This window comes from Ammospiza caudacuta, chromosome 2 (assembly GCF_027887145.1).
Source record: "Ammospiza caudacuta isolate bAmmCau1 chromosome 2, bAmmCau1.pri, whole genome shotgun sequence".
NCBI lineage: Eukaryota > Metazoa > Chordata > Aves > Passeriformes > Passerellidae > Ammospiza > Ammospiza caudacuta.
The window spans coordinates 16,177,885-16,201,629 of NC_080594.1; the positions used below are offsets into that span (position 1 = coordinate 16,177,885).

Sequence of the window (23,745 nt, forward strand, 5' to 3'; positions counted from 1 at the left end):
ACAGGGAGGTGAGGTGAGCAGTCTGCTTGGACACAGACTTCACTCCCCAAAGAGCCTCAGGACCCCAGCTCAGGCAGAACCCCCGAGCGGGTGCCCATCCCTGGGGGCCACTGACCCTGTCAAGCTCCTCCTGGTTGCCGAAGAGTGGGTGGTAGTGACGGTACTTGCCCTCCCGGTATTTGGCGATGAGGAAGCGCCTCCTCTCCTGGCTGCCGCTGGTGGGGCTGATGGCCTCACTGGGAGGCACATTTGCAGCCCAAAACTGGTTGGCCATTAAGTTGCCAAACCGCTGGAAGAGCTGTGGAAACAATGACAAGGAGACGGCAATACGACCACACTGCTGGGGCCTGTGGAGGCTTTGCTGTGGGCAGGGTGCTGCCCGGAGGAACAGTGGGGTGCAGGAAGAGCATGGGTGGTGTAGGGGAGTGGGCAGCGGGGGTGGGCAGGGTGCAGGTGCACCCACCCACCCACTGCAGGCATGCAGCACCTGACAGCCCCCACAGCCGCCAGCTCCCCTTCCTGCCCTGGAAAAGCACATCTGGAAAGCTGCACCCAGCGGTGGAAGGCAGGGTGGTGCTCGGTACCCATGGGGACAGATTCAAAGCGCTTTTGGTGGCCCCTTGCCATCCCGCTACCCGCAGCTGAGCAATGCCAATGGGAGATTTATCAGGAGATGCACATCTCCTCAATACCCACGGGGCTCTGCCAGCAGCCCGCAGCTCTCAGGGCTGGAACGGGTGCATGCGAGAGGGGAGAAGGGGCGGTGCGAGCCGCAGCCCTGGGGATGCCGGGGTGGTTTCGGGCAGGGTTCCCAGAGAGGGGAGGGGAAGGGGAGCAGCCGCAGGAGCAGCTGGAAGCGTTTGGGAGCTCGGGGAGCAGGCAGTGCTGGAGGCGGGGGCTGCGCGGGTGGGACGCCGAGCAGGAATGCAGGATCTGAGCGCGATGGATGGGAAGAACGGAGCCAGCCAGGCTCTGCCGGCTGGAAATGGCTGCCAGGTTAGGTCTTGAAACGAATCCCAGCTGCGCCCGCCCACCCATTCCCGGCCCTGGCTGCGCCGGCACATTCCTCTGCGCCGGCGGCCATAGCGCTTCAAGGGAGTGCTCTGCCCCCGGGCCTACTCCCGCCACACAGCCACCGTCCCACAGCCACGGCCCCACGGACAAAGAGACACCGTCTGTCTGTCTGTCTGTCTGTGGCACACAAGTGCCGCTTGTCCCTAGCGGCGTGCTGAACTGGTGGCCTGGGGTCCACAGGGACAGAATGAAAGGCTGCTGGGGTTCCTCTCCCTAGCCAAGCCACACCATGGGGTCCCCCCAAGGGCCTGGAATCAGCCTGGAAGAGCCCTGCCGTGCCCCAGCACCCCCCAGCCCACAGCTCCATAATGCAGAGGGAACGGCGTGTTGCCCCCCAAAAGGGCTTTTTGGGACTGTGCCACTACCTCTATCAGCTCCTCAGTCCACACCTTCCTGTCCATCTTCAAGCTGCGGACTTTGGTGATGCCAGGGCCCAATCCCCGGTGTTCCCCTGCCAGTGAGATGAGCCATTAGGGACCCATTTTGGGGTGGGAAGGGTCTGGGCATCCCCAGGGATCCCCATGTGTGCCCCTCTGGATATGGGTACCTGCACATCTCTTGCAGATGACAACGCAGAGGTTGATGGAGGCCCAGTCGGGTTTGGGGGAGCCGCAGTCGGCACAGAAGCGGTTGGACTCCACCGCCCAGATCCTCTCGGCCACCTCCGAGTTGGAGAGTGCCTCAGTGATGGACTGCTGCATGGCCTCCACCCACTCCTCCTTCTCCTGCTCCGAGTCAGCAGAGAAGCTGCCAGGAGGGATGGGGGTGAGATATACCATGGCTCGGGGTGGGCAGCACCCTCATCACCCCCTCCCCACCCTGGCCTTACCTGAAGATCCTGTATGGTGTGGTGAGGTCAAAGCTCCGGCGATCCATCTCCTTGACGTTCCCAACATTCATCTCAATGTAGGTGATGCCAATCCCCAGCCGATAGTCCTGGTGGGGAGCATGGGCAAGGGATGGGGGGGGGGGATGGATGATGGGATCCAGTGCCTGGGAGCTGGGGTAACTCTGTCCCTTCACTGCCTGGGTGTACCTAGGGCACCAGGGACTCTGGAAGCAGCTACAGTGGGTGTCATGCTCTTGGGATATCCCAAGGCTCAGAGCCAGCAGAGAGGGAGGGCTCAGAGGGCAGCACCCTGTGGCTTCTGTGCTGTCCCTATTTGAGGGATGGTGGCAGGCCTGGGTGCCCTGGCTCACTGCTGCTCTGCTCAGGCTGGCAGTGCAAAGGGAAGGGGCATCAGGGTTCCCCATAGTGCCACAGCCCTCCCAGCAACCCACCTCTGCATTTTTGTAAAGGAACACTTTGTCCCCAGCCACCACCACAAAGAGCTTGTGCTTAAAGCCCCGCAGCTCCAGGAAGCCACTCTTATCAGCTGGCTCAGTGGCACTGTCAGTGGCTAAGGACATCGATGTCCTCACTGCAGCTTTGCCCTTCCGCTCCTCCGCAATCTGCTGCAGGGTCCGGATCCACTCATTGCGGTCTGCTGTGGGGCCAAAGGAGAGATGGGTCAGGATCAGCCTGAGCCCAGGAGCCATCCCTTGGGCTGGGAAGGGAGAGGAGCTGGGGAATAGGGACCCCTGTCACTGTCACTCACCATCATTCTCAGCCCGGAACACGAAGTTGCGGTTGTTGGTGACAACCTCAAATTTCTGGTCCCCAACACTGGAGACGCGGGAGATGGAGGAGACGGGGATGAGCCGCTTGGAGTAGGTATCCTGGGTCAGGGAGTGGGAGACACGCTGCTCATGTCTGTGTCAAACGGGGCTGTTAGTGCCCCAGGCTCCCAATGCTCCAGCTCCAGTGTCCAGAAGGCTCTGAGCCTCATCCCCAGCACCCAGCCATGGCTGCTCCCTGGGACACTGACCCTTGGTACAGCCATGTCTCTGAGCTGGGATGCTCAGAGGGAGGTGGCCCTGCGGGGGCAGCTCCTCTGCCACCTTCTCATCCCAAACCCCGAGATCCATCTTCTCCACCCACCTTTTCACTGTCGAAATAGCGGAGGTAGTCAGGGTCAAGCTTCACCCAGCGCCTCTGGTAGATGTAGGACCTGGGAGGGGACGGGAGGGACCCATTGGAGGGGATGCCCTTGAACTCAGGATGATTCTGCTTGCGTGTTCACGCCCCAGTAACCAAAAGCCTGGGGCCACCTCAGCATTGATCCTGCCCTGTGTCCCCAGCCCTCAATGTTCCCAACCCCCCCAATCATACGCTGTGTCCCCAGCCCTCCATTCTGCCTTGTGTCCCCAACCCTTGGTCTGGTGCTATATCCCCAGTCCTCTATCCTGCACAGATATAAGAGGCCTGTCCTGGCCAGCCCTTGAAGTCCTCAGCCCTTGATCCTGTGCCCGCATGTTGCTGTTTTGGATAGCAATGGGGACTTCTTGCTTTCCTCCAGGCACCAATTAAAACATGGAGCTGAGAACAAGGGCTGCCCCTAACAGCTAGGCAGGATTCATTCCAGGAGACATTCCAGGAGGGGTCAGTGGCACCAGAGCAGAGGGAGAAGCCATGCATCTCTGTCAGGATGGGGATACAGATGAGAGGCAGGCCCCTCTGGGGGCTGAAGACAGCCCACCAGAGACCCCTTTGCCCCCCCAGCTGAAAATGCAGACCAACCATGCACCATAGGGAAAGGCAGAACATTCCTCAGCCCATAGCTATAGCATTAGGGCTGCAGGAGGAGCCAAGCCCTTTCCAACACAGCTCCTGCAAGCCTGCCCCTACCAGCATTGAACATCCAGGTCCCCCCATGCTGGTGGGGCTGTGGCAGCAGGGACACAGTTGCTCAAGGGCTTGTTTACTCAGGAAAGGTTTGCTGGAGCAGGGGTTTCCCAGGGACCTTCCAGCTGCTCTCACTTCCCCAGCAGCACGGCTGCTCTGTCGCAAACAGCTGAGGTTCCTCCTCCTCGGTGGAACTGCTGCCTCGGGGCTTACTTGGAGCCCAGATTAAGAAGCTCCAGTCACATCTCCTGCATGATTGTTGCCTCTCAGCTAGTGCAGGGGCTCTTTGAGTGGGTTGCCTGTGCACACTGTGCTGGCTGTGCTCACTGGGTTCACTAGACTCCCTGGGGATCACTGGCTCCCCATGACTCCCTGGCTCGCTCACCCTGGAGCACACAGACACAAGCCCAGCACTTCCCCTGTTTTACTGCTGCACCACTCTGACTATCCACCACGAGCCCAGGATTTGGGGCTGCTATCCCATGGGATAGGGGCTATCACCACCTCCTCCTGCAGCAAACCCAGCAATCCCAAATGCACAGCTCAGCCCACACACCCCACCTCATCCCTGACAGCTTTTCCTGTGGTCACCAACTATTCCAGGGCTCCCCCAGCTCTTTTCCCAGTGATGCAGGGTCTGAGAGGAAGGCTGAGCCGCAGCCTCCCCTTCTCAGCAAAGTCAGTACAACAACTGCTGAGAGAAGGTTCTGTCACAAAAAATGAGTGTTTCTAGCCTAAATCACAGGTTAGAAGGGAGTGGAAGGAACCCCTAGCAATGGATTTTCACCAAAGCAAAAGTACACCCCCATGAGCAGGAATGTCAGGTGAGAAAAGGAGGGGACAATTACACTTCTATGTCACACAGGGACCCCCAGTACATCACTCACCCCTGTGGTGGGTTCTTGTCCAGCCACCCTTCTCTGATGGTGGGTGACAGCAGGCTGGTGGCACTGGTGTCCTCCATGCTGTCACTGAGCGTGCCGGGGCTGCTGCCAGGGAAGGTGTCGGGCACAGGCAGATGCAGGCTGGGCTCCCTGTCACTCCAGCTGCTGCCACCACTGGGGATGAGGAGCCGAGGGAGGGGGTTAAGAGCTGGCAGGTCCCGGGAGGGGCTGAGGTTCCCCGGCATGCTTCAGCCTCCCTGTGACCTTCCCTGAGGCGCAGGCAATGCAGGCCAGCTGGATGCAAGCAGGGACACTGGGGACAGTCCACTTGGTGGAGTCCCAGCGTGTCCCAGGGACAGCCAGGGCCTGAATCCCAGCTCTGGGAGGGGGGACAGAGGCACCCCCAAGAATGCAGCCCCAACCCAGTGATGCTCAGAGCTGCTCTCTGCTCACACACACTCACACGTGCTCCCACGCACAGGTCCTGTGTGTGCCCATCTGCGGGCACGCTGTGGAGCTGTGCATGCCCAAAAGCCCTGACCTGCACACTCACCTGCCCTGCCATGCACAGGAGCTCTGTGGCTGTGCTCACACCCCCCACACAAACAAAAACACCCCCTGGGACACACACAGAGCACGTCAGCAGCATCACACACACGTGCCCTGCACACAGCACGGCAGCCAAGCTCGTACCTGGCAGGGGATGCACTGGGCTGGTCCTCACCAAACTCATCTTCACTGAAGAGGCTGTTGAAGCGCACAGAGCGTGGTCGCCCCATCCTCAGCTCAGTGTCCTCCTGCAGAGACACACACGGGTGACAGCTGGGTGTGGGGGTGCTCACAGGGGTCCCAGGACAAGGGAAGAGATGAGAATCTTGACTCCATGTTTATTTTATGATATTTATTAAAAGAAAATGATATATTAAAACTATACTAAAATAATAGAAGAAAGGATTTCATCAGAAGAATAGAAGAAAGGATTTCATCAGAAGGCTAGCAAGGAATAGAAAGGAATGGAATGATAATAAAATCTTGCTACTGACCAGAGACTGACCAACTGGACTGTGATTGGCCATTAATTAAAAACAACCACATGAGACCAATCACAGATGCACCTGTTGCATTCCACAGCAGCAGATAATCATTGTTTACATTTCATTTCTGAGGCCTCTCAGCTTCTCAGAAGAAAAAATCCTAGCAAAAGGAGTTTTCTAAAATATGTCCGTGACACCTGGGGTCTCCTTGGTGCCACCACTGCACCGTGAGGGTGCAGGCTGGATGGAAGGAGAGGGGACACAATGCCATGTCACCAGCCCACCCCCAGCTCAGTGGGCGCCCACAGTGCCAGGGTGCCCAGGAAGAGGCATGCTGAGGCTCACGGAGAGAGGAAAGTGTAGCCAAGTGAGGAGCTGAACACTGGGATTTGGGATGCAAAGTCATTTATAGCAGCTAAAAATGTCAGAGCTTCATGAGAAATCTGGCATTGCCTCCTTGGCCATGGTGTTTCCAAGCCAAGGTAGATGGGGCTTCAGATGTTCAGGGAGCTCTGCAACTTCTGGGACTCCTCAAATCCATCCGTTCCCACCCCAGAGAGTGAGGGAGGCAGATAGAAATTCACAATCTAGGGATTATATTCAAGATGCAGTGCTGGAGATGTCTACTAGCACACACTCTGTGTGGTGTGCTGCACAGCTGGAGGTGCTCCCCAGAGACCGCAGAGGAACCAGTGAGTGCTTCCTGGGGACACGTGGGTGACACCTGCTGGGTGCTCCCCAGGGACCCTCGAGTCCCAGCACCACTGAAAGACCTGATAGAAACTTCCCAAGGACATTGAAGAGCCGAGTTCCAGCCCCCCTGAGAGACACAGTGGGTTACTCCCTGGAGACCTGTGGAAGACCCAGTGGGTGCTCAGTGAGGCAGAACCCCTCTCTAGCCACTGCCAACATGCTCCTGCAGCCCTAACCAGTATCTCTGGATCATCCCAAGGCTGGTACCTGTCCTTAGGGCCAGTCACCCTGCTAGCTCCTGCCCACCTCCGGCCCCATGGTGGGACCAACCTTGGCCATCTCCCCCGTCGGTCTGGCTAATTCCTCCTCCCACGCCGAGTCCTCGTAGTCTGAATCATCTGACAAAGGAGAGGGAAGATACTGGGAATCAGCTGGGGTGGAGCAAGGGGTCCCAGTTCCCCCTGCTAGCCTGGAGCCTGTGGGGAGGATGATGCAAACATGGCTGGCTTCCCTTTGCTTTGCCCTTGGCAAATAACAACCTCATTCTTGTGACAACAAAGGTTTTATCAAGGAGTTTGGGGAAGAGCTGGGAAAGGGCAAAGTCCCGCTAGTGGCACCTCCCAGCACTGTCATGACACTCCTGGCCTCGCCAGAAGGGGACTTGGTGACACCAGCCCCAGCACCATGGCTCCATCCAGGCTCTCCTGTCTCTGCTGGGGATTCCCAGGGGATTTTTCCACAGCTGCTTTGCCAGGGTGGATTCCCCTCCCTCCTCTCCCATTCCTTATCAGCTCCCGAGCTTGTGCACTGTGGAAATGCGATCCCGGAGGATGATGGGAGTGAGAGATGATTCCTCCTCCCCCAGCACTCACATCAGCAGGAGTCCTGGTCAGGATTGTAACCCCACAGGGAACAAATGGTCCCAGACAGCCTGGCCCTGGCAGACACCCACTCCCAAATCCCACTGAGAATCTGGATCAGATTCCTCCCAAAACCACAACCCAGATGATGGTGTTTGGGCCCTGGCAGCAGGTGAGGATGCTCTCAGGCTTCAGGGGGCTGAGGGGTGCAGGTAGGTGCTCACCTTGGCACCACAGAAACGCCCTGCAAACTCTGCATCCCAAACCCATCAGGGTGGGAGCAGCTTTCCTCCCTGCACCCCCAACAAACAGATAAGCTCTGTCCTGATAACCTGTCCACGGCTTCTCCCAGCTTCTGAAACACATCCCAGGTCCCAGTTAAGCCAGTGCTGCTTCCTGCAGGGCTGCTGGCCTTGAGAGGCACCCAGCACCCCACACAACTCAGCCCTTCCCCTTCCTTGCAGCAGAGCTGTTCCAGCTGAAGTACAGTCCAGCCAGGGCTGCACCCTGAGACCAAACTTTCAGCTCTCCATGGGGGTCCCCAGCTCAGCACTGCTCACTGCAGTTGGCTGAGCCCCAGGGACACCCTGAGGGAGATCCAAAGGCATTCTGGGATTCCAGAATCAGGGACATCTGCATTTCACCTCCCAATAGGTTCACTTTTCCTCTGTGAGTGAGTGTGGGTGCTGGAAGCACCCACAGAAACCTTTGCTCTGCCCTAGGAGAGGCTGCACCCAAACCCCCAGTCCACATCTCCCATCCCCTGAAACTACCAATCCAGGTCTTACACCCCTTCCCTGAAGTCCTCATACACCCTAAATCCCCCAGCCCAGGCCTTGCACCCCTGACTCTCCCAGCCCAGAAGACAAGAAAGGGGATAGAGAAGAAAGAGACCACAGCAAGGACAGAGGAACAAACTGCCAAGAAGGCAGGCACAGCACCCACGGGATGGATGCTGATGGATTGGCAGCCAGCTATCCCAAGGCAGGATTTGTGACAGGGGGAGAGTGGAGAGGCCCCCTGGTACTCACCAAACTCTGGCACGAAGGGAAGGCTGGCCTTGGAGGGCAGTGCCGGTGGCGTCGGTGCCGGTGGCGTCGGTGCTGGCGCCTTGCAGCGGGGCGGGGGCAGCGGGGAGCACAGGGTGGCACTGGCTGCTCTCTCAGTGATGGGCACCTCCTCCTTCACAGGGATGCTGTGGGGGAGAGGAGCAAGCACTGCCTTGTGCCAGCCCCTGCCTCGCTTCCCAACCCTGATACACCTGCAGGGGGGTCACAGAGAACCCCCAAAAGGGACCAAACCCCAGCAGACCCAGACCCACAAAGCAATCCCAAAGACCCCGGGGTAAAGCCTTTCCTGTGCTTGGGTTATATGACTACTTTTGTAGTCTGGAAATGTTTTCCTGGCATCCAGCCTCACTCCCCTGTGTGTGCTTCACAGCCCAGGATCCTTATCTGACTCTGGGACACCTCAAGCCACCCACAGCCTTGAAGCTACATCCCAGAGCAGGTTGTTTTCTTTCCTCCAGTCTAAACAATGGCAGAGTTGCTTCCTTAGCTGTTTTGCAAGTGGCTGCAGGGTTCCTTGAGTAGGATGGGGGTCCTGGGAGTCCTAGGGGTGCTCTGTGCCACCAGCTTCCTCATGGTGGAGTGGACACTAGAGATCCAGGGTGGCTGTTACAGCAGCAAGAAATTCTGGAAATGGAGCTTTTCCTGGCTCAGTGACGAATGCCCCCAGCCCCAAAGCCGTGACCAGTGGGGAGAGGGACCATGGGGGACTGTCCTCCTCTGCACAGAGCCCGAGCAGCTGAGCTCAGCCACTCCTACCTCCTATTCCTTGCTTCCTGCCTTCCTGAGACTGTAAAGTGACAGGCAATCAATAGAAACCTCTGGGGTAATGGTGTTTTCAAGGGCAGGAAATTAAGAAGTTTCTCTAGGGTATAAAAATACAAGGTACCTTTGAAGCATCCCTGAATGCAGGGAGAGGGCAGAGGCAGTGGGCAGAAATCCACCCCAAGCCCCAGGGAGGTGAGCCCCAGGGGAGCTGCATGCTGGCACCATCCCCATCCTTGCCCCAGCTACCTCCCACTGCACCACAAAAAGGAACAGCTGGTTAGACTGGGTATTGGGAAGAAGTTCTCCCCTCTGAGGGTGGTGAGGCCCTGGCACAGGTTGCCCAGAGAAGCTGTGACTGCCCCATGCCTGCAAATGTTCCAGTCCAGGTGGGATGGGGCTTGGAGCAAGCTGGTCTAGTGGGAGGTGTCCCTGCCCTTGGCAAGGGGGGTGGAACTAAACGAGCTTTAAGGTCCCATCCAATCCAAACCATTCTGTGATGCCATGATTCCATGGCCAAGGATGCCATCAGCACACCATGGTTTCTGGGGATGTGCCTCCCAGCACCATGGCTGGTGCACAAGAGCTTTCCCTTAGCTTGGAGTGAGCTGCAGAAGAAGCTTCTCCCTGGCTGGAGCAGGAAGCAGGGAAGGATGGGAGTGCTGGCTCTCCCTGGGTCAGCCTGACCTCATTTCTCAGCAGCCATTTCCATGGGAACCAGCCACAACCATCCATACATTAGGGAATGCTGGCAGGGAAGGAGGGGAGCACGGGCAGGGAAGCAGCACCGCTCCCAACACCACCAGGCAGGAGCTGCCAGAGCACCCAGGTGTGCAGAGACCCAGAGACACAGAGGTGACAGTGCACAAGCCACAGAGCCTCCAGCACAAGCCTGGCTGGGCTCTGCATCCATGCAGCCACCCAGGATGGTGTTTGTCCCCTGGGGTGAGGGTGGGGGGCTGCAACACAAGCCCCATGGCCAGCAGTGAGATGACAAGCCTCAGGCTCAGAAGGGCTCTGGCTCAGCCCCAGTCCTGTGCAGCCCCAGCCCCACCATCCCAGGGACCAGCAGGATGGGCACCCCCAGAGCTCAGGCACAAATAACACCCCAGTTTCCCAAAACAGCCTCCCCACTGCTCTGCCCACCCCACCTGTCACCATCTGCTGCTGTGGCATCGCTGGGTTTCAGGTCCCCCCATGGCTCCCTGGGGCAGTGTGGGTGCCCTGTCACCCCCTGTGCCCTATCACCCCCTGCACTTCCCAGACCCCTCTGCAGCCATGCCCAAAGGATGCCAGTCCTGCTCCAGGCAGGATCTGCCTGGTGCCACCTCTGCCATCAGACAAGTGGCAAACCAGTGCCTTATGTGCTGTCCCTTATCTGAGCAGCACCTTAATGCTACCCTTTATCTATTTACGCCTTATCTACCCTTTTATACCCTTTATCTAGGCCTCTCTTCTAAGGGGGGCAGAGAGGGCAGCTCTCCCACAGCCATCACCACAAAGCCAAAGCTCTGCCCAGGCCACCACCCCTGCCCAGGCCACCCAGACCTCCAAAATGAGTCTTCTGTCATCACCTCCTTGGACATCACTTTGTGCAACCCCCTCTCCACACCAGCTGCTCAGGGGGCTGCTCTAATCCCTAGATCACTTCCTGGGCATGGAGAGGGTGTGCCCCCCCTCAGTGACAGCCTTATCCCACAATCAGGATGCAGACATGCTCATGGGATCCTCTGTGGGGTGTCTAGGTCTGAGCCATCAATGGCCAAAACTGGGGGGCTCACAGCCCCGCTGCTGGCACTGGAAGGGTGGCATGAAGTGCAGAAGTGGTGAGAGAGCTCCCAGTGTTGGACACAGCTGCTGCCATCAACCCGTGGCAGGTGGTATCTCACACATCCCACACCCAGCAGGGCTGGGACGATCCTGTCACCTCCTAGCACAGAAATGCTTGGGGTGGCCCCGGGTTTGGGGGGGTGGTGAGAACTCAGAGTTGAACATGGCCTGGAGGAAACCACAATATGGCTCTGCAAGCAGCTAGGAGGAAGCACCAGGGACCACGGCAGCAAGCCGGAAGTGAGGGGAGATGGGTGGATGGTGTCACCCCAGAAATGCCCAGGTCACTTGCTCTGCTCCCAGGCTGTTTGCATACACAGGGCTGCTCCAGCTCTTCCTCAGCCCTCACTCTCAGAGATCCCTCCCTGTGAGAACCTCCATCTCCACATGGTGGGGTCTCATTCCCACTCAGAGACAGGGGCAGACCAATGCAGCTGCCTCACAGCTGATGGCAAAGAGCCCCAGTCGCAGCCTGGATGCAGTGAGCATCACCCTGATGTGGGCAGGTACCATCCAGACCTGGGCAAGCATCACCCTGATGTGGGCATCAGCTCAGCTGGATGGGCAAGGAACATCCAGACATGAGCAGCCATCAGCCCCAACATGGGCAAGCATCCCCCACTGTGGTTGGTCCTTGGGCAGCCCAGCAGTATCCCCCCAACCCCCCATTTCATGTTCACGGGCTGCAGGCACCCCAGGGGACAGGAGGTGGGTTTGGGGCCAACAGCAGCACCCCAGGGCTGTGGGGCTCCCTCAGACCCAGCACAGGGCACTGTGGCCAGTCACCCATCACTGCAGGGAGCCCCAGTGTGGATTGCTTCCCAAGCTCCCAGCAGAGGCTGCCCCACACACAGAGCTGGGACCCAAAACCCACCACAGGGTGACTCATACCCTCACCCTGCTGAATGCACCCCTTGTCCATGCCAGCTGTCCTGCCCCACAGCACCTCCTCCAGCCAGGGCATGGCCAGGCACCAGCACGGGCCAAAGAGCCACAGAACTATGGAATGGTTTGGTTGGGGAAAGACTTTAAAGCTTTTCTCATGCCATGGGCAGAGACACCTACAACCCCAGGTTACTCCAAGCCCCATCCAACCCAGCTCTGAACACTTCCAGGGATGGGGCAGCCCCATCTTCTGTGGGCAGCCTGTGCCAGGGCCTCACCACCCTCAGAGAGAAGAATTTCTTAGGAAATCACAGCTCTTTATTTTTAAAATGTTCTCAAAACAAAAACCTACCTATAGCAAATATATTCCTGGTCATACAATTAAAGTGACTTTTGAAATCAGAATTTTGGGGTTTGGCTGGTTAGTTCTGAATCCCCAATATATCCACATAATAGACATATAACATACATAGGGGTGCATAGATAGACTCCTGGATATATTCACTACAGCATCAAGACCTATGTGAGAAATATATATACACACACACACACCCATACATATTTTGTTTTGTTGCTACCAAGCACCCACACATACCTTGAGGTATCTCTATGTTATGAGTGCATGACAGCACACCAGGCGCCGGGGCCCTGTGGCCACCCAGCTGTCCCACAGTGGCACAGTCCCCGGGGCTCTGCCACAGTGTCCCCAGAGTCCCCCAAGCCACGGGAGCACCCTTGTGTCGGGGGGTGCTGCTCAGCCACCGCCTGGCCCATCCCATCCCGAGTCTCACAATGCAGCTCCCAAGGGACCCTTACGCACCCCCAGATCCCGCGGGGCGGCTCCGGGGGGCAATCCCGGCCCCCAGTGCGCAGCCTGGGGGGTGCCGTGCCAGGATGGGCAGCGCCTGTCCCGCGGCAGGATGCCCTGGAGTCCCCGGGCAGCAGGAACCGGCAGTGCCCGTGGCTCACAGGCCAGGGCAGGAAACAGCGGCACGGCGAGAGGCGCACCCGGTAGCGCCGGCAGCGCTCGATCCCATCCCCAAAATCCCTCCGCCCCGGGCCCGCCGGCCGCCCCTGCGCGGCACGCCCGGCACCGCGCCCGCCGTGCCCCCCTACCTGGGCAGGTGACAGCGACCGCGGGGGGACCGAGCGGCACCGCGGGCAGGGCCGGGGGAGGCCGGCGGGGAGCGCAGCTTCTCACCCCGGCACTTCCTGCGGGCTAAAAACAGCAAAACTTCCTGAGCTGGCCGAAGCAGAGGCATGGCTAACAGCAAATCCTCAGAATGGGCAGAAAGAGCCCGCGGCACGGCCAGCACCAGAACGCTGGCACAGCTGGCATTCAACACCCAGCATGGATGGCACTAAATCACGGCACAGCTGGCATCCAACACCCAGCACAGACTGCACTAAATCACGGCACAACTGGCACCAAACCAGCATGGCAAGAACCAGAACACTGGCATAGCTGGCATCCAGCACCCAGCACGGATGGCACCAAACCCATGGCACAGCTGGCACCAAACCAGCATGGCAAGTACCAAACCGATGGCACAGCTGGCACTAAACCCACAGCACAGCTGGTATCCAACACCCAGCATGGCAAGTACCAAACCGATGGCACACCCAGCACCAAACCAGCATGGCAAGAACCAGAACACTGGCACAGCTGGCATCCAACATCCAGCACAGGCAGAGGGATCACCTCCACCCACCTTACCACAAAAAGGCCATTGGGACACAGAGATGGGAAGCTGGAGGGAAAACCCAGCCTTCCCATTCTCATCCTGACTGCACACATCCAACACCATCAGTCCAGCTGGATGGTCCCATCCATCACCTTCAGTCAGAACAAACCCAGCCTCACTCCCAGGACCCCCCTGAGGGGACCACCTAGACCCCCCCAGCTCCAGGAGCATATCCCTTAGAGTCTGTGGGTCCTGGGGAGGTTGCAGGGAAGGACTCCTGGGGCATAGGGGCCACACCAGCCTGGTGACATTCCCTCACCTCATTCTGGGAGGGTGCTGGTACCCAGGAGCTTGTCTGCCCCCTCCAAACTGCATTCCCAGTCCTCATCCCCACATCTGCTTGTGCTCTGCAGGATTTGGGAGTGCACTGGGTGGTTGGGACATCAAAGGGGGGGCTGCAAGTGCTGCTGTCCCAAAATTCCAGCCTGCTCCCATGTCACCTGGCCACAGCAGCTGGCAGCAGCTTGCCCCATGCTCCCTGTGTGTGGCAGTTCACTGCCTGGCACCCACTGGTGTCCAGAGTTCCTCAGGCTTCAGCACTGCCTACACTGCAGGTGGGGGGAAGGCAGGGCTCTGCATTGTTGTGGGATGGCACCCAGCCCATGCCAGGCTGAGGTGACCTGGCTGACTGGGATGAGCAGGGTGGATACACCCAGCTAGAGCTAAAATGAATATTTCAGCACCCCCCACCCCGGTGCTGGTCGGGAAATGTGCCGTGCCCTGGGGCAGGGGTACCCCAGGGGTTGTGCAGGGGTTGGGGGAAGGGTTAGTACCCCCATGGGATGTACTGGGGCTAGGGATACCCCCATGGGTTGTACTGGGGTTGGGGGTACCCCCAGCAGTTGTGCTGGGGTTGGGGGAAGGGTTAGTACCCCCATGGGATGTACTGGGGCAGGGAGTACCCCCAGGACATGTTCTAAGGTCTGGGGAGAGCATAGGCAAGCCATGTTGTGACCCCAAGGTCCCACCCACATCCCAGCAGTCCCCCACACAGACTCGGCCACCTTGGGGCCGTGTCCCTGCCCCCCCCCTTACCTCCTGTGGGACACAGCACGGGGGGGCAGCACGGGGGGGCGCTCAGGCACTGGGGGGCCCTTCAGGCTCTGGCACTTGGTTTCCACTTGGTGTCTCTTGGCCGGCAGTGGGGGTCTGGCCCTGCTGTCGGCGGGGGGCTTGTCCCCAAAGGCTGCTGGAGAGGGGTCCTCCAGGGCTGGGAGATGGCTGCAGGATGCAAGGGGGGGTTCGGGGTTGTCCCCCGATAGCGATGGCGAGAATTTGAGGGGCGGGCGGCAGCCCACCCTCGGTGGGATGGGTGGGGGCAGCTGGGGGAAGCCTGCCCCCCTCTCCGGCTCCAGCGGGGGGGTCCCAGCGGGCACCGGCGGGCACCGGGGCTCCCGCGGCTCCGGCGCTGCCGCAGCGCTCGGGCGGAAGATGTGGCGCTTCATGGGGACAGGTCTGGTGCCAGGGGGCTGCTGAGTCCCTGCGGGCGGCGGCGCCTCGGCGAAAGCTTTCTGCAAGCCCAGGAGGATACGGCGGCGGTGGCCGGGCAGCAGCACCCCAAGGCGGGTGAGCCCCTCGTCCGTCAGAGCCCGGCAGTCCCACACCGACCACAGCCCGCTTTGCTGGAAGCTCTCCACATACTGGTCGAGATGGACGGCAGACAGCCAGGCAGACACCGGCAGGGATCCCTCCTCCTCCATGGCAGGGGGCTGGCCACGGAAACCTGCACCACTCAGTGCATCTTGTGCTGCCAGCAAGGCTCAGGATGACATCAGGACCTGGGAATGGAGACAACAGGTGAAGCCTGGAGTCCCAAAACACACACCAGGTGAAGCTTGGAGTCCCAAAACCAATATTCCCAGCCTCCAACCATGCTGTGCCCCCAGGATCACCCACTCCTGAACTGGGGGGCTGCAGGGGTGTGGAAATGCTGGAGGGTCCCAGTTTAGGCATTGAAACATAGAGGTCATCCCTTTACAGATGAAGGCACCATGGGGCCCCAGCTTGGTCCCAGGGGTGACATTTGGGCTGTGGGACAGAGCAGTAGGGGATTATCCACATTGTGGATAATCAGGGAATGTGCCTGAATATGCATGATTCAAGGGCAGGGGAGCTGTTAGCTGCACCTCAGGGCTGTCACCCTCTAGGATGCAGCTCCTCTGGTTTACAGCAGCAAGCCAGGATAGGGTGACATGGACAGTTGGATCCAGAAGGCTGTCCCTTCTCCCAGGCTGTCCCTATCACAGCCCGTGGCAGGGTGCTGTCACTGGAGCCCCCAACCCAAACCACACCAAACCCCTCCTCACAGACCATATGCCCACTATGGCATTGCTCCCAGCTCCAGAGCCCTGTCTGTCCTTAGCATTGCTCCCAGCTCCAAAGCCCTGTCTGTCCCTGGCATTGCTCTGGCATGGCACCACACCCTGGAGTGCTGGCAGAGCACCTTGGTGCTCACACCTAGCACAGTGCCCTTGTGGCATCCAGAGCTTGGCACATGGGGCTCATTTGTTGTCCCAGCTCCTGCAGCAGAACACCCATCCCACACCATAGCTGTTGGCAGGGCAAATCCCTGTTATCCCCCAAGCAGCAGATGGGATGCCCTGCCCTTCCCACCCACCAGCATCACGGCCTCAGCAGGCTCCAGGCAGGAGGCAGATCCCGTCACGCTGGCACACACAGCGCTGCTCGTGACCCCGGCACCATCTTATTTTGTGTTTGCTGGAGGTTTCTCTAGACCTGCTACGAAGGAGCCAGAGGATTTCCTGGAGCTGTAAATAGGCCAGTCTGATCTGCTGTCAGAGTCACATTTGCTGTGACTCAGGCAGGCCCCCCTCAGCAGCACTTGCGGTTTCGGTGCAAAGTGCACAGCTGAGCAAAGCTCGCTCTCAAGCCAGCACAAACTGGACACTGCCAGGGTCCCTGCAGCCAGTGAGCCCTGCACCTGGAGACACCAGCATCCCAGTGGTGCTGCTGGGGTGTGGCCACAGTGCCACTTCCCTGGCACATCCTGGCACAGTTTGGCTTTGCTTCAGGCTCCAAGGATCAAGTGTCCAAGGAAGGAGCAACAGCGCTGGCTGACCCCTGTGGCTCCTTGCTGGCAGCACCAGAGAAATCAGCAGCACCCAGGACCCTCCCAGCACCCAAAAATCCCTGATTCAGAATAAAATCCCTGGTCCCAGCACCACAAAAATCCCTGATTCAGAATAAAATTCTTTCTTCCACCTCCACACCTATAAAGCCCTCATCTATTACTGAAAATGTGATAGTGCTGGGTGACATTGCTGTCACCACATCTCAGTGGCACCAGCACAGGCAGGCTCCACCCCAGCTGGGCACTGGCTGTGGAGGAGCAGAGAGAAACACAGTGACAGCAGGATGGGGCTCCCACAAATGCCCCCTGTCCTGGCTAGAGCCAAGGAATCGCCACCAGTGTCACCCACTGACACCAGTGCCAGCATCCCCAGCTGTGCCAGGACACGGATGCAGTGGTGGGACAGAGCTGGCAGGAAGGGACAGCTGCACCAGCACTCACCACTGGCGCTGTCCCAGCACTATCTGGGGTGGCTGAGGGCCCTCCTTGCTGCTCACCAGGGACAGGGATGGGGACACAACGCCAGTGAGGGAAGTCCCCGGTGTGCCAGGCTGGCAGCTCCCGTTGCTGTCGGGCCCTTTGCCCTCACCAAGTAAATAATTCATCAGGCCTCTGCTAGGTTCCCTCCTCCAATCATTAATCATTTAACCTCTGTGCTAAACAAGATGAGGATATTCCAGAAGCAAAACCAAGACAGGGAGATGCTGTGACCCAGCTGGCTGCTGGGGTTTGGGGGGTGACCCTGGCTGTGGCCCCTGCCCAGCACAAATCCTCCCAGTGCTGACCCACTGCATTCCTCCCTGGGATTAGGCAACACCACAGGGGCTGTTTTGTAAGAGACTTAAAGGCTGGACAAATGGTGTGAGGAGGGAATGGCAAGGGCTGCCAGCACCCTGGCACTGTGGCTGGTGCTCTGGGGGGATAAGTTAGAATGCCAAAATACCCCTCAGCCCCATCCCAAACCCACAGAGCCCTCACTCTCACAGTGCTGGGGATGAAGGATCTGGGGGTGCCTGGTGCTGGTTCCCTTTTTCTGGACCAAGGGGCTCAGCAAGCCCCTCTCTCCCCAAATTTCGGTGTTGGCTGCTTTTCTGGAGGCTTCTGCAGCTACCCCAGCCCACCAGATGCCCTCAGCTCAAGAGAGCATTTGGGATTCACCTCTTCCCCCAGCAGAGCTGAGCATGCTGGCCCCAGAGAGTAGCCCCCCATGATGCAGGGGTGTGCCCACCCTTCTCCCACTGCATCCCACCACACTCTCAGGGCCATGGGCTTCCCAGCCCTCAGGTAGGGCACTAATGAGGGCTGGGCTTGCTTGATTAAGGAGCTGTGCATGCCATGGAAGCTATGGGCTCTGACTGAAGTGACAGGCGAGCACGCTTCCTTCACTGGCTCCAGCTTCCCCTGGGTAATCACTGTTACCCCTAACAACGTGCCAGGAATCCAGCAGTGTGACCAAGGCCATCAGGATGTCACTGACAGAGCTGCACTCAGCACCCAGGCACCAGGTAATGAAGTGGTGGCCATCCCACAGCTCTTCCCTGCCACAGAATAGTGGCCACGAGCCAGGAAAATCCAGCACAGGAGCCCTGCTGGGTGTTTGGCACCCACTTGATTACCTAGTTCCCACTGCAATTCCTCCTCCAGTGCAGGCAAACCCTGCTGCACCCCACGTTCCCCTTGCCCAGCTCTGTGGGAAATCAAGGAAAGCTCATTACCAGCACAGGTCCCTGGGCTCAGCAGCAGCAGCAGCAGCAGGAGGTGGCCAGCCTGCCCGTGGTCCAGCTGGAGCACTGGAGGTTTGCCCAGGGGTCTCTGCCGGCCCCGGCACTTCCTCAAACGCCACCTCAGCAATGGGAACTTTCCGGAAAGCCGAGCAGAGCTCTGAGCTAGGATGTGGTGCAAGAGCCCAGCAGAGCTGTGAGGCCTCAGTGTGGTGAGGCACTGACCACAGCTGCCATGAGAAGGCTGGATCTGAGGTGCTGTGAGCCCTGGGTGACAGAAGGATGGGGCAGGGCTTTCAGCAGGAGAGGAAGGAAGAGCCAGGCAGGGTGGTCTCTGGGAAGTGAGAGCTCAGCACTGCTGCAGCAGGAACCAGGTACCAAGGACAGGGCGTTGTGGGGCTGCAGGACAAGCTGAGCTCTGGCCACTGGGCAGAAAGGGACAAGCAGGCAGGTGGCTGCCATGTCCCAACACCCCAGGACCCCTGTGGATTCCCTGAGAGGGCAGTAAGCTGTAACCCACCAGAGTAAAGCCAGGTGGCAGAAGGACCCGTGGGAACAGGAGGAAGGGGCTTCTTCAGCCACCAAGCTTCAGCAGCACTGGGCAACCAGACCCACACCACAGCAATTTTTACCCTTTCCTGCCTAAATTAAGGAGAGATCCTCAGCACTAAAGCCACAGACAGCCAGAATAAGGCCAATGTCACCAGTGTCCCTGCTGGATCCAGAGGGTGAATGTGATGTCCCCAACAGAGCTCCCAGGACCACTGCAGATTCCCCACCCAGCTGGGAATCGAAAGCACCACATCCTCACCCCGAAACTGCCCAAGCAGGATCCTCAGCAAGCAGTGATTACCCCACACTCCACAGACCCCTTCCCACCCAAACCCTCCACACCCCACCTCAGTGGGTGCCCACCTGCACAGCAGCACCCAAGGTATTTCCTGGGAAGGTGAGGCTTTTTCATTTTCAAGATCTTCTCAGCCAAAGAAATTGCAAATGATATTCAAACCCCCCAGGCGCTGTTCAGGGATCAAGTTCAGGCTTGTGGAATCACAATCCAGAGGTGGAATTGCCTCTCTGGAGCCTCCTCCCTCTGCCATGAGTTGCCATTTCCAGGTGGTTCATGTGAAGAAGCCAGAGGGCTCACACACACATACACACCAGGGTGTGCCCAGACAGGGGAGCTGCTTCAAGCCAGCTCTGTGTGCATAGAGGGTGGGAGGTGAGCAGTGATGAGGTGGGTGAGGAGTTAGGAACAAGGGGGCAGGAAAACTGAGGATTCCTCACTTCCCCAAGGTCCCACTTGCATTCCCCTTCCTCCATGGAAGCAAAACCTGGGAGGGTGAAATATGTCCCAGGCTGTGGCACAAACAAACAGATGAGTTTGCATCAGTGAACAGCATTCCCTTCCAAGGTGTTGCTGCCTGCCTCAAAAATCTAGCCAGAAAAGGGGCAAATACAGCCAGAAATTAGCAAATCCAGTAAAAAAAATGTGGTAAATCTGACCAGAAATGAGGAAATGCAGCCAGAAAAGGGGTAAATACATCTGGCAATGCTGTCACTACCCACTAAGTTCCACTGGAATGCTCTCAGCTCCTGACACACTTTATGGAAGCTGCCAGCAAACTAGGTCAGGAAGCCAAACCCCACGTGCACAGCCACCCCAGAGGAGCCCCAGTGTCCCAGGGTCTGGTGATGCTGGGGGGGCTGTGCCAACAGCCTGGCTGCAGAGGATGGGACTCTGTCCCTGATGGGTCCCTGGGAAGCAGGGCACCTCCTTCCTCCATGAGAAATCAGCCCCATTTACCAGCACTACAACCATGCAGGTCCCTCTTTCACTTTCTCATAAGTAGGAAGTGAAAGTGTTGTGGGAAGGGGTGACCCCTCCAGCTGTGGATGGGGTGCACCCTTTTCCAGCCCTGATGCTCTCCAACCTCTGCTTCATGCTCATTGGGGTGCACAGGCCCTGTCCCCCACAGCAGGGTCACACCATACTGGGGCCATCCCCTGGATCCCCCTGGCCACCACAGGACTGCAGATAAGCCAAGGCAGGGGATGCTGCAGCAGAGACAGAAGCACAGGGACTGCCAAACACATGCACCCACTCCCCCTTTGTGAAAGACTTTCTACACAGCCAGGCTTTCCCTCATCTGTAGATTTGGGGGACCCATCTGCAAAGTGTCCCCAAGCATCAAACCCCCCACAGCCAGAGTCCTGCCACAGGAGCTGCATTACTCCCTGCCTCCCACGAGACACCCCTAAAATCTCCAGGGCTCACCTTGTTCTGAGGCTAAGTTCTGGCAGCAAACACATCCTCAATATTGCTCTAAATATCTCTATCCCTGAAGTCCTGGCTGTGGCCCATAAAAACACATCCCCAGTAGCTGCTGGAGCACCCCCAGAAAGGCACCATAAGCTCTTGGAGGAGTTTTCCTTGCTGCCTTTCTCCCAGCACCCCAGAATAGCCACCCAGCCCTAGCACTCAGCCCTGTGCCTCCAAAAATTGGCTTTTGGGGCTGAACCCACAAATTAAAATTGCTGTCCCTGCAGTGGTGCTGGACCTAGGAACCTGCCGTGCAGGTGCAGCCCCTGGGCACCTCAAACCCCAACCCGATGGCCCCAGCAGTGTGAAGGTGTCCCGTGGAACCAGCTTGCCATTACTGCAGGACAAAGCAACCACCATCCCAGTTCCAGCTGCACAGCACTGGCAAAGCTCCAGGCTTCACCAGACAGACTGGGAAGCAGTGAGGAAGAGGAGGAGGAAGGCAAGGGAAGCCCACTACCAGCATCAGCTGGCATCTGGGTGCTGTTGGTGGTGGTTAGTGCGGCACAGGCATTGCTGGCAGGGGCCAGCAGCTGACGCTGGTTTTTGGCTATGAACAGGGACATGCCAGATCCCCAGCAGAAAACAAATCTGCCAGCTGGGCCCTCAGGGTCCCCTTGTCCCAGCTTCACTCCTGGCATGGGCAGCACAACCACCTAGTGTCTCCCAACATGTCACTCACCCTAACCGGGCAACAGGAATGGGGGCTATCAGCAATGCCAGGGCTCCCTGGAGACTGGGACTGAGCTGGTTTATACTGGGGCTGAGCTGGGGTCTGCTCAGGAGAGCTGTGATATGCTGGAAGTGAACTGGGAAGGCTGGGGTTAAACTGGGGTTAAGCTGAGATGTCCTGGTATTGAGCTGGGAGGTGTTGGGGTGAATTGGAATATACTGGGGAGGAGCTGGGACGTGCTGGGGAATACTGGGATTAAACTGGGATGAACTGGCTTTGAGCTGGGATGCGCTGAGGTGAACTGGGGTGTGCTGAGATTTAGTGGGGGTGCGCTAGGAATGAGTTGGGGTCTGCTTGGGGGCACCTGAGCAGTAGCAGGGTTCAGCTGGAGCATGCTGGGGTTGAGCTGGGATTGAACTGGGGTGTGCTGGGGGTAAACTGGGATTGAGCTCGGGTGAGCTGGGATTGAGCTCGGGTGTGCTGGGGGTGAGCTGGGATTGAGCTCGGGTCTCCTGGGGGGCAGCTGGAGCATACTGGAATTGAACCAGGGTTGAGCTGGGATGTGCTGGGATTGCGGTGGAGGGGTCTGGGGGTGAACTGGAGCACACTGTGATCGAGGTAAGGTGTGCTGAGAGCCAGCTGGGGCGTACTGGAATGTGGCTGGGGAGTACCGGGGCTGAGCTGGGGTATACCGGGGCAATCTGCAGCACGATTACCCCAGTCGGGGGGGTTGGGGGGGCACACCACTGCTGCACTGAGCCGGGGAACAATCCCTACTCCCCCCACCGCCCCAGCAGCTCCCAGTATCGCCAGTGCCCCCCTGTGTGCCCACAGAAACACGTGGAAAGAAACACAACCTCCCCCAGGAGAGAAACGGCGCTGAGAAGGCAGAGTGTCCCCCCTCCCATGTCCCCTGTCCCCGCCCGAGCCGGGGGTGCCCCCGCAGCCCCCCGGAGCACCCGGTACCTCTGTCCGGTGGCAGCGGCGGCTCCCAGAGGATGCCGGGGCGCTTCCCGGGGCGGGGGCACTCCGGGCCCCCCTTGCCAGGCCCGGGCTTGTTCCTGCACGGAGCTTTGGCTGCCTCATGGAAACAGGATTCAAGGGGAAAGCTGCCAGGACTTTCCCCAAAAAAATAATGAACGGGTTGCGAGTGGGCTTCTTGCCTCCCCGCACAATTCCCAAGGTCTTAGTGGGGGGTAAGAAGGAGAGTGGGAGGGCGGGGGGACACAGAGGGGACGTGGGGTGTCCATGGCCAGCCCTCACGGCTGCCCAGCCTGGGACAATGGTCCTTTCATCCGGCGCTCAGGGACCGGGACACGCTGGCTGCCGGCTCCGGGGGTGGCAGCCCCCCCTGCTCGGCCCCTCGCCCACGCGAGGCCAGGGCAGGAGGGGCCAGATCAGCCCCACAGCCCGGCCATGCTGCTGCTGCTCGGGGGCCAGATCAGCCCCACAGCCCGGCCATGCTGCTGCTGCTCGGGGGCCAGATCAGCCCCACAGCCCGGCCATGGTACTGCTCGGGGAGCCAGATCAGCCCCACAGCCCGGCCATGGTACTGCTCGGGGAGCCAGATCAGCCCCACGGCCCGGCCATGGTACTGCTCGGGGAGCCAGATCAGCCCCACGGCCTGGCCATGGTCCTGCTCGGGGAGCCAGATCAGCCCCACGGCCCGGCCATGGTACTGCTCGGGGAGCCAGATCAGCCCCACAGCCCGGCCATGGTGCTGCTCAGGGGGCCAGGCTCAGCCCCACAGCCCAGCCATGGTGCTGCTGCTCAGGGGGGCTCGGCCTGGGGGCCAGCATGAAATACCCCAAAAAGCTCCTTTACTGCCTGCATCCCCCCTACTCCATCAGCCCACCACCGCTCCCTACCCCACTCCCCGGAGCCATCACATCCCCCACATTATCCCATCCTGCTCCCCAGACCCAATCACACATCCCTGCTCTCCTTCGGATCCACCAGGGGGGATACCCTCCCAGACCTTCGGATCCACCTGGGGGGATACCCTCCCAGAGCCTTTGGCAGAGGATAAGGGTGCCATGGCCTTACCCGCTTCGGGGGTGTCACACAACAAAGTCCTGTCTGAGACCCCAGGGGCCTGCAGCAATGCCTAATCCCTGAAGGGCTGAAGCCTTGTACCCCTTCCCAGCAGCATTTCACAGATGACCCCTGTCAGTCAGTCCCTGAGGATGTGCCCAGCACAGCCCTTAGATCACTGCCCCCCTCCACATATCCTACCTGTGCCCCAGCTCTTCTCAGACCCCTGGCACCAGACATGTTCCAGAGCATATTCCATTTCCCTTTGGAGCCATCAGCTCTGGTCCTGCAGCTCTGGGTCTCCAGCTGTACCTCCCAGAGCTGACAGAGCTAAGCCCTCC

At 59.0% G+C, this 23,745-nt stretch overlaps 1 protein-coding gene across 2 annotated transcripts in view; it reads right to left on the reverse strand.

The window, feature by feature from the left end:
- ARAP1 (ArfGAP with RhoGAP domain, ankyrin repeat and PH domain 1) overlaps window positions 1-15,262 on the reverse strand; it is a 28,317-nt gene extending 13,055 nt beyond the window's left edge. The window contains exons 1-12 of one of the 2 annotated variants that reach the window (XM_058823720.1): window positions 14,598-15,262; window positions 8,302-8,465; window positions 6,741-6,808; window positions 5,377-5,480; window positions 4,687-4,857; window positions 3,056-3,125; window positions 2,673-2,793; window positions 2,356-2,561; window positions 1,904-2,010; window positions 1,622-1,821; window positions 1,440-1,525; window positions 116-298 (exon numbers count right to left, since the gene is read on the reverse strand). In XM_058823720.1, the coding sequence (XP_058679703.1) occupies window positions 116-298; window positions 1,440-1,525; window positions 1,622-1,821; window positions 1,904-2,010; window positions 2,356-2,561; window positions 2,673-2,793; window positions 3,056-3,125; window positions 4,687-4,857; window positions 5,377-5,480; window positions 6,741-6,808; window positions 8,302-8,465; window positions 14,598-15,262 (2,145 nt within the window). Of the gene's footprint in view, window positions 1-115; window positions 299-1,439; window positions 1,526-1,621; window positions 1,822-1,903; window positions 2,011-2,355; window positions 2,562-2,672; window positions 2,794-3,055; window positions 3,126-4,686; window positions 4,858-5,376; window positions 5,481-6,740; window positions 6,809-8,301; window positions 8,466-14,597 lie in introns of those variants that run through there. The other variant, XM_058823712.1, reaches the window with a different exon arrangement.
- Between the last annotated feature and the right edge of the window lie 8,483 nt (window positions 15,263-23,745).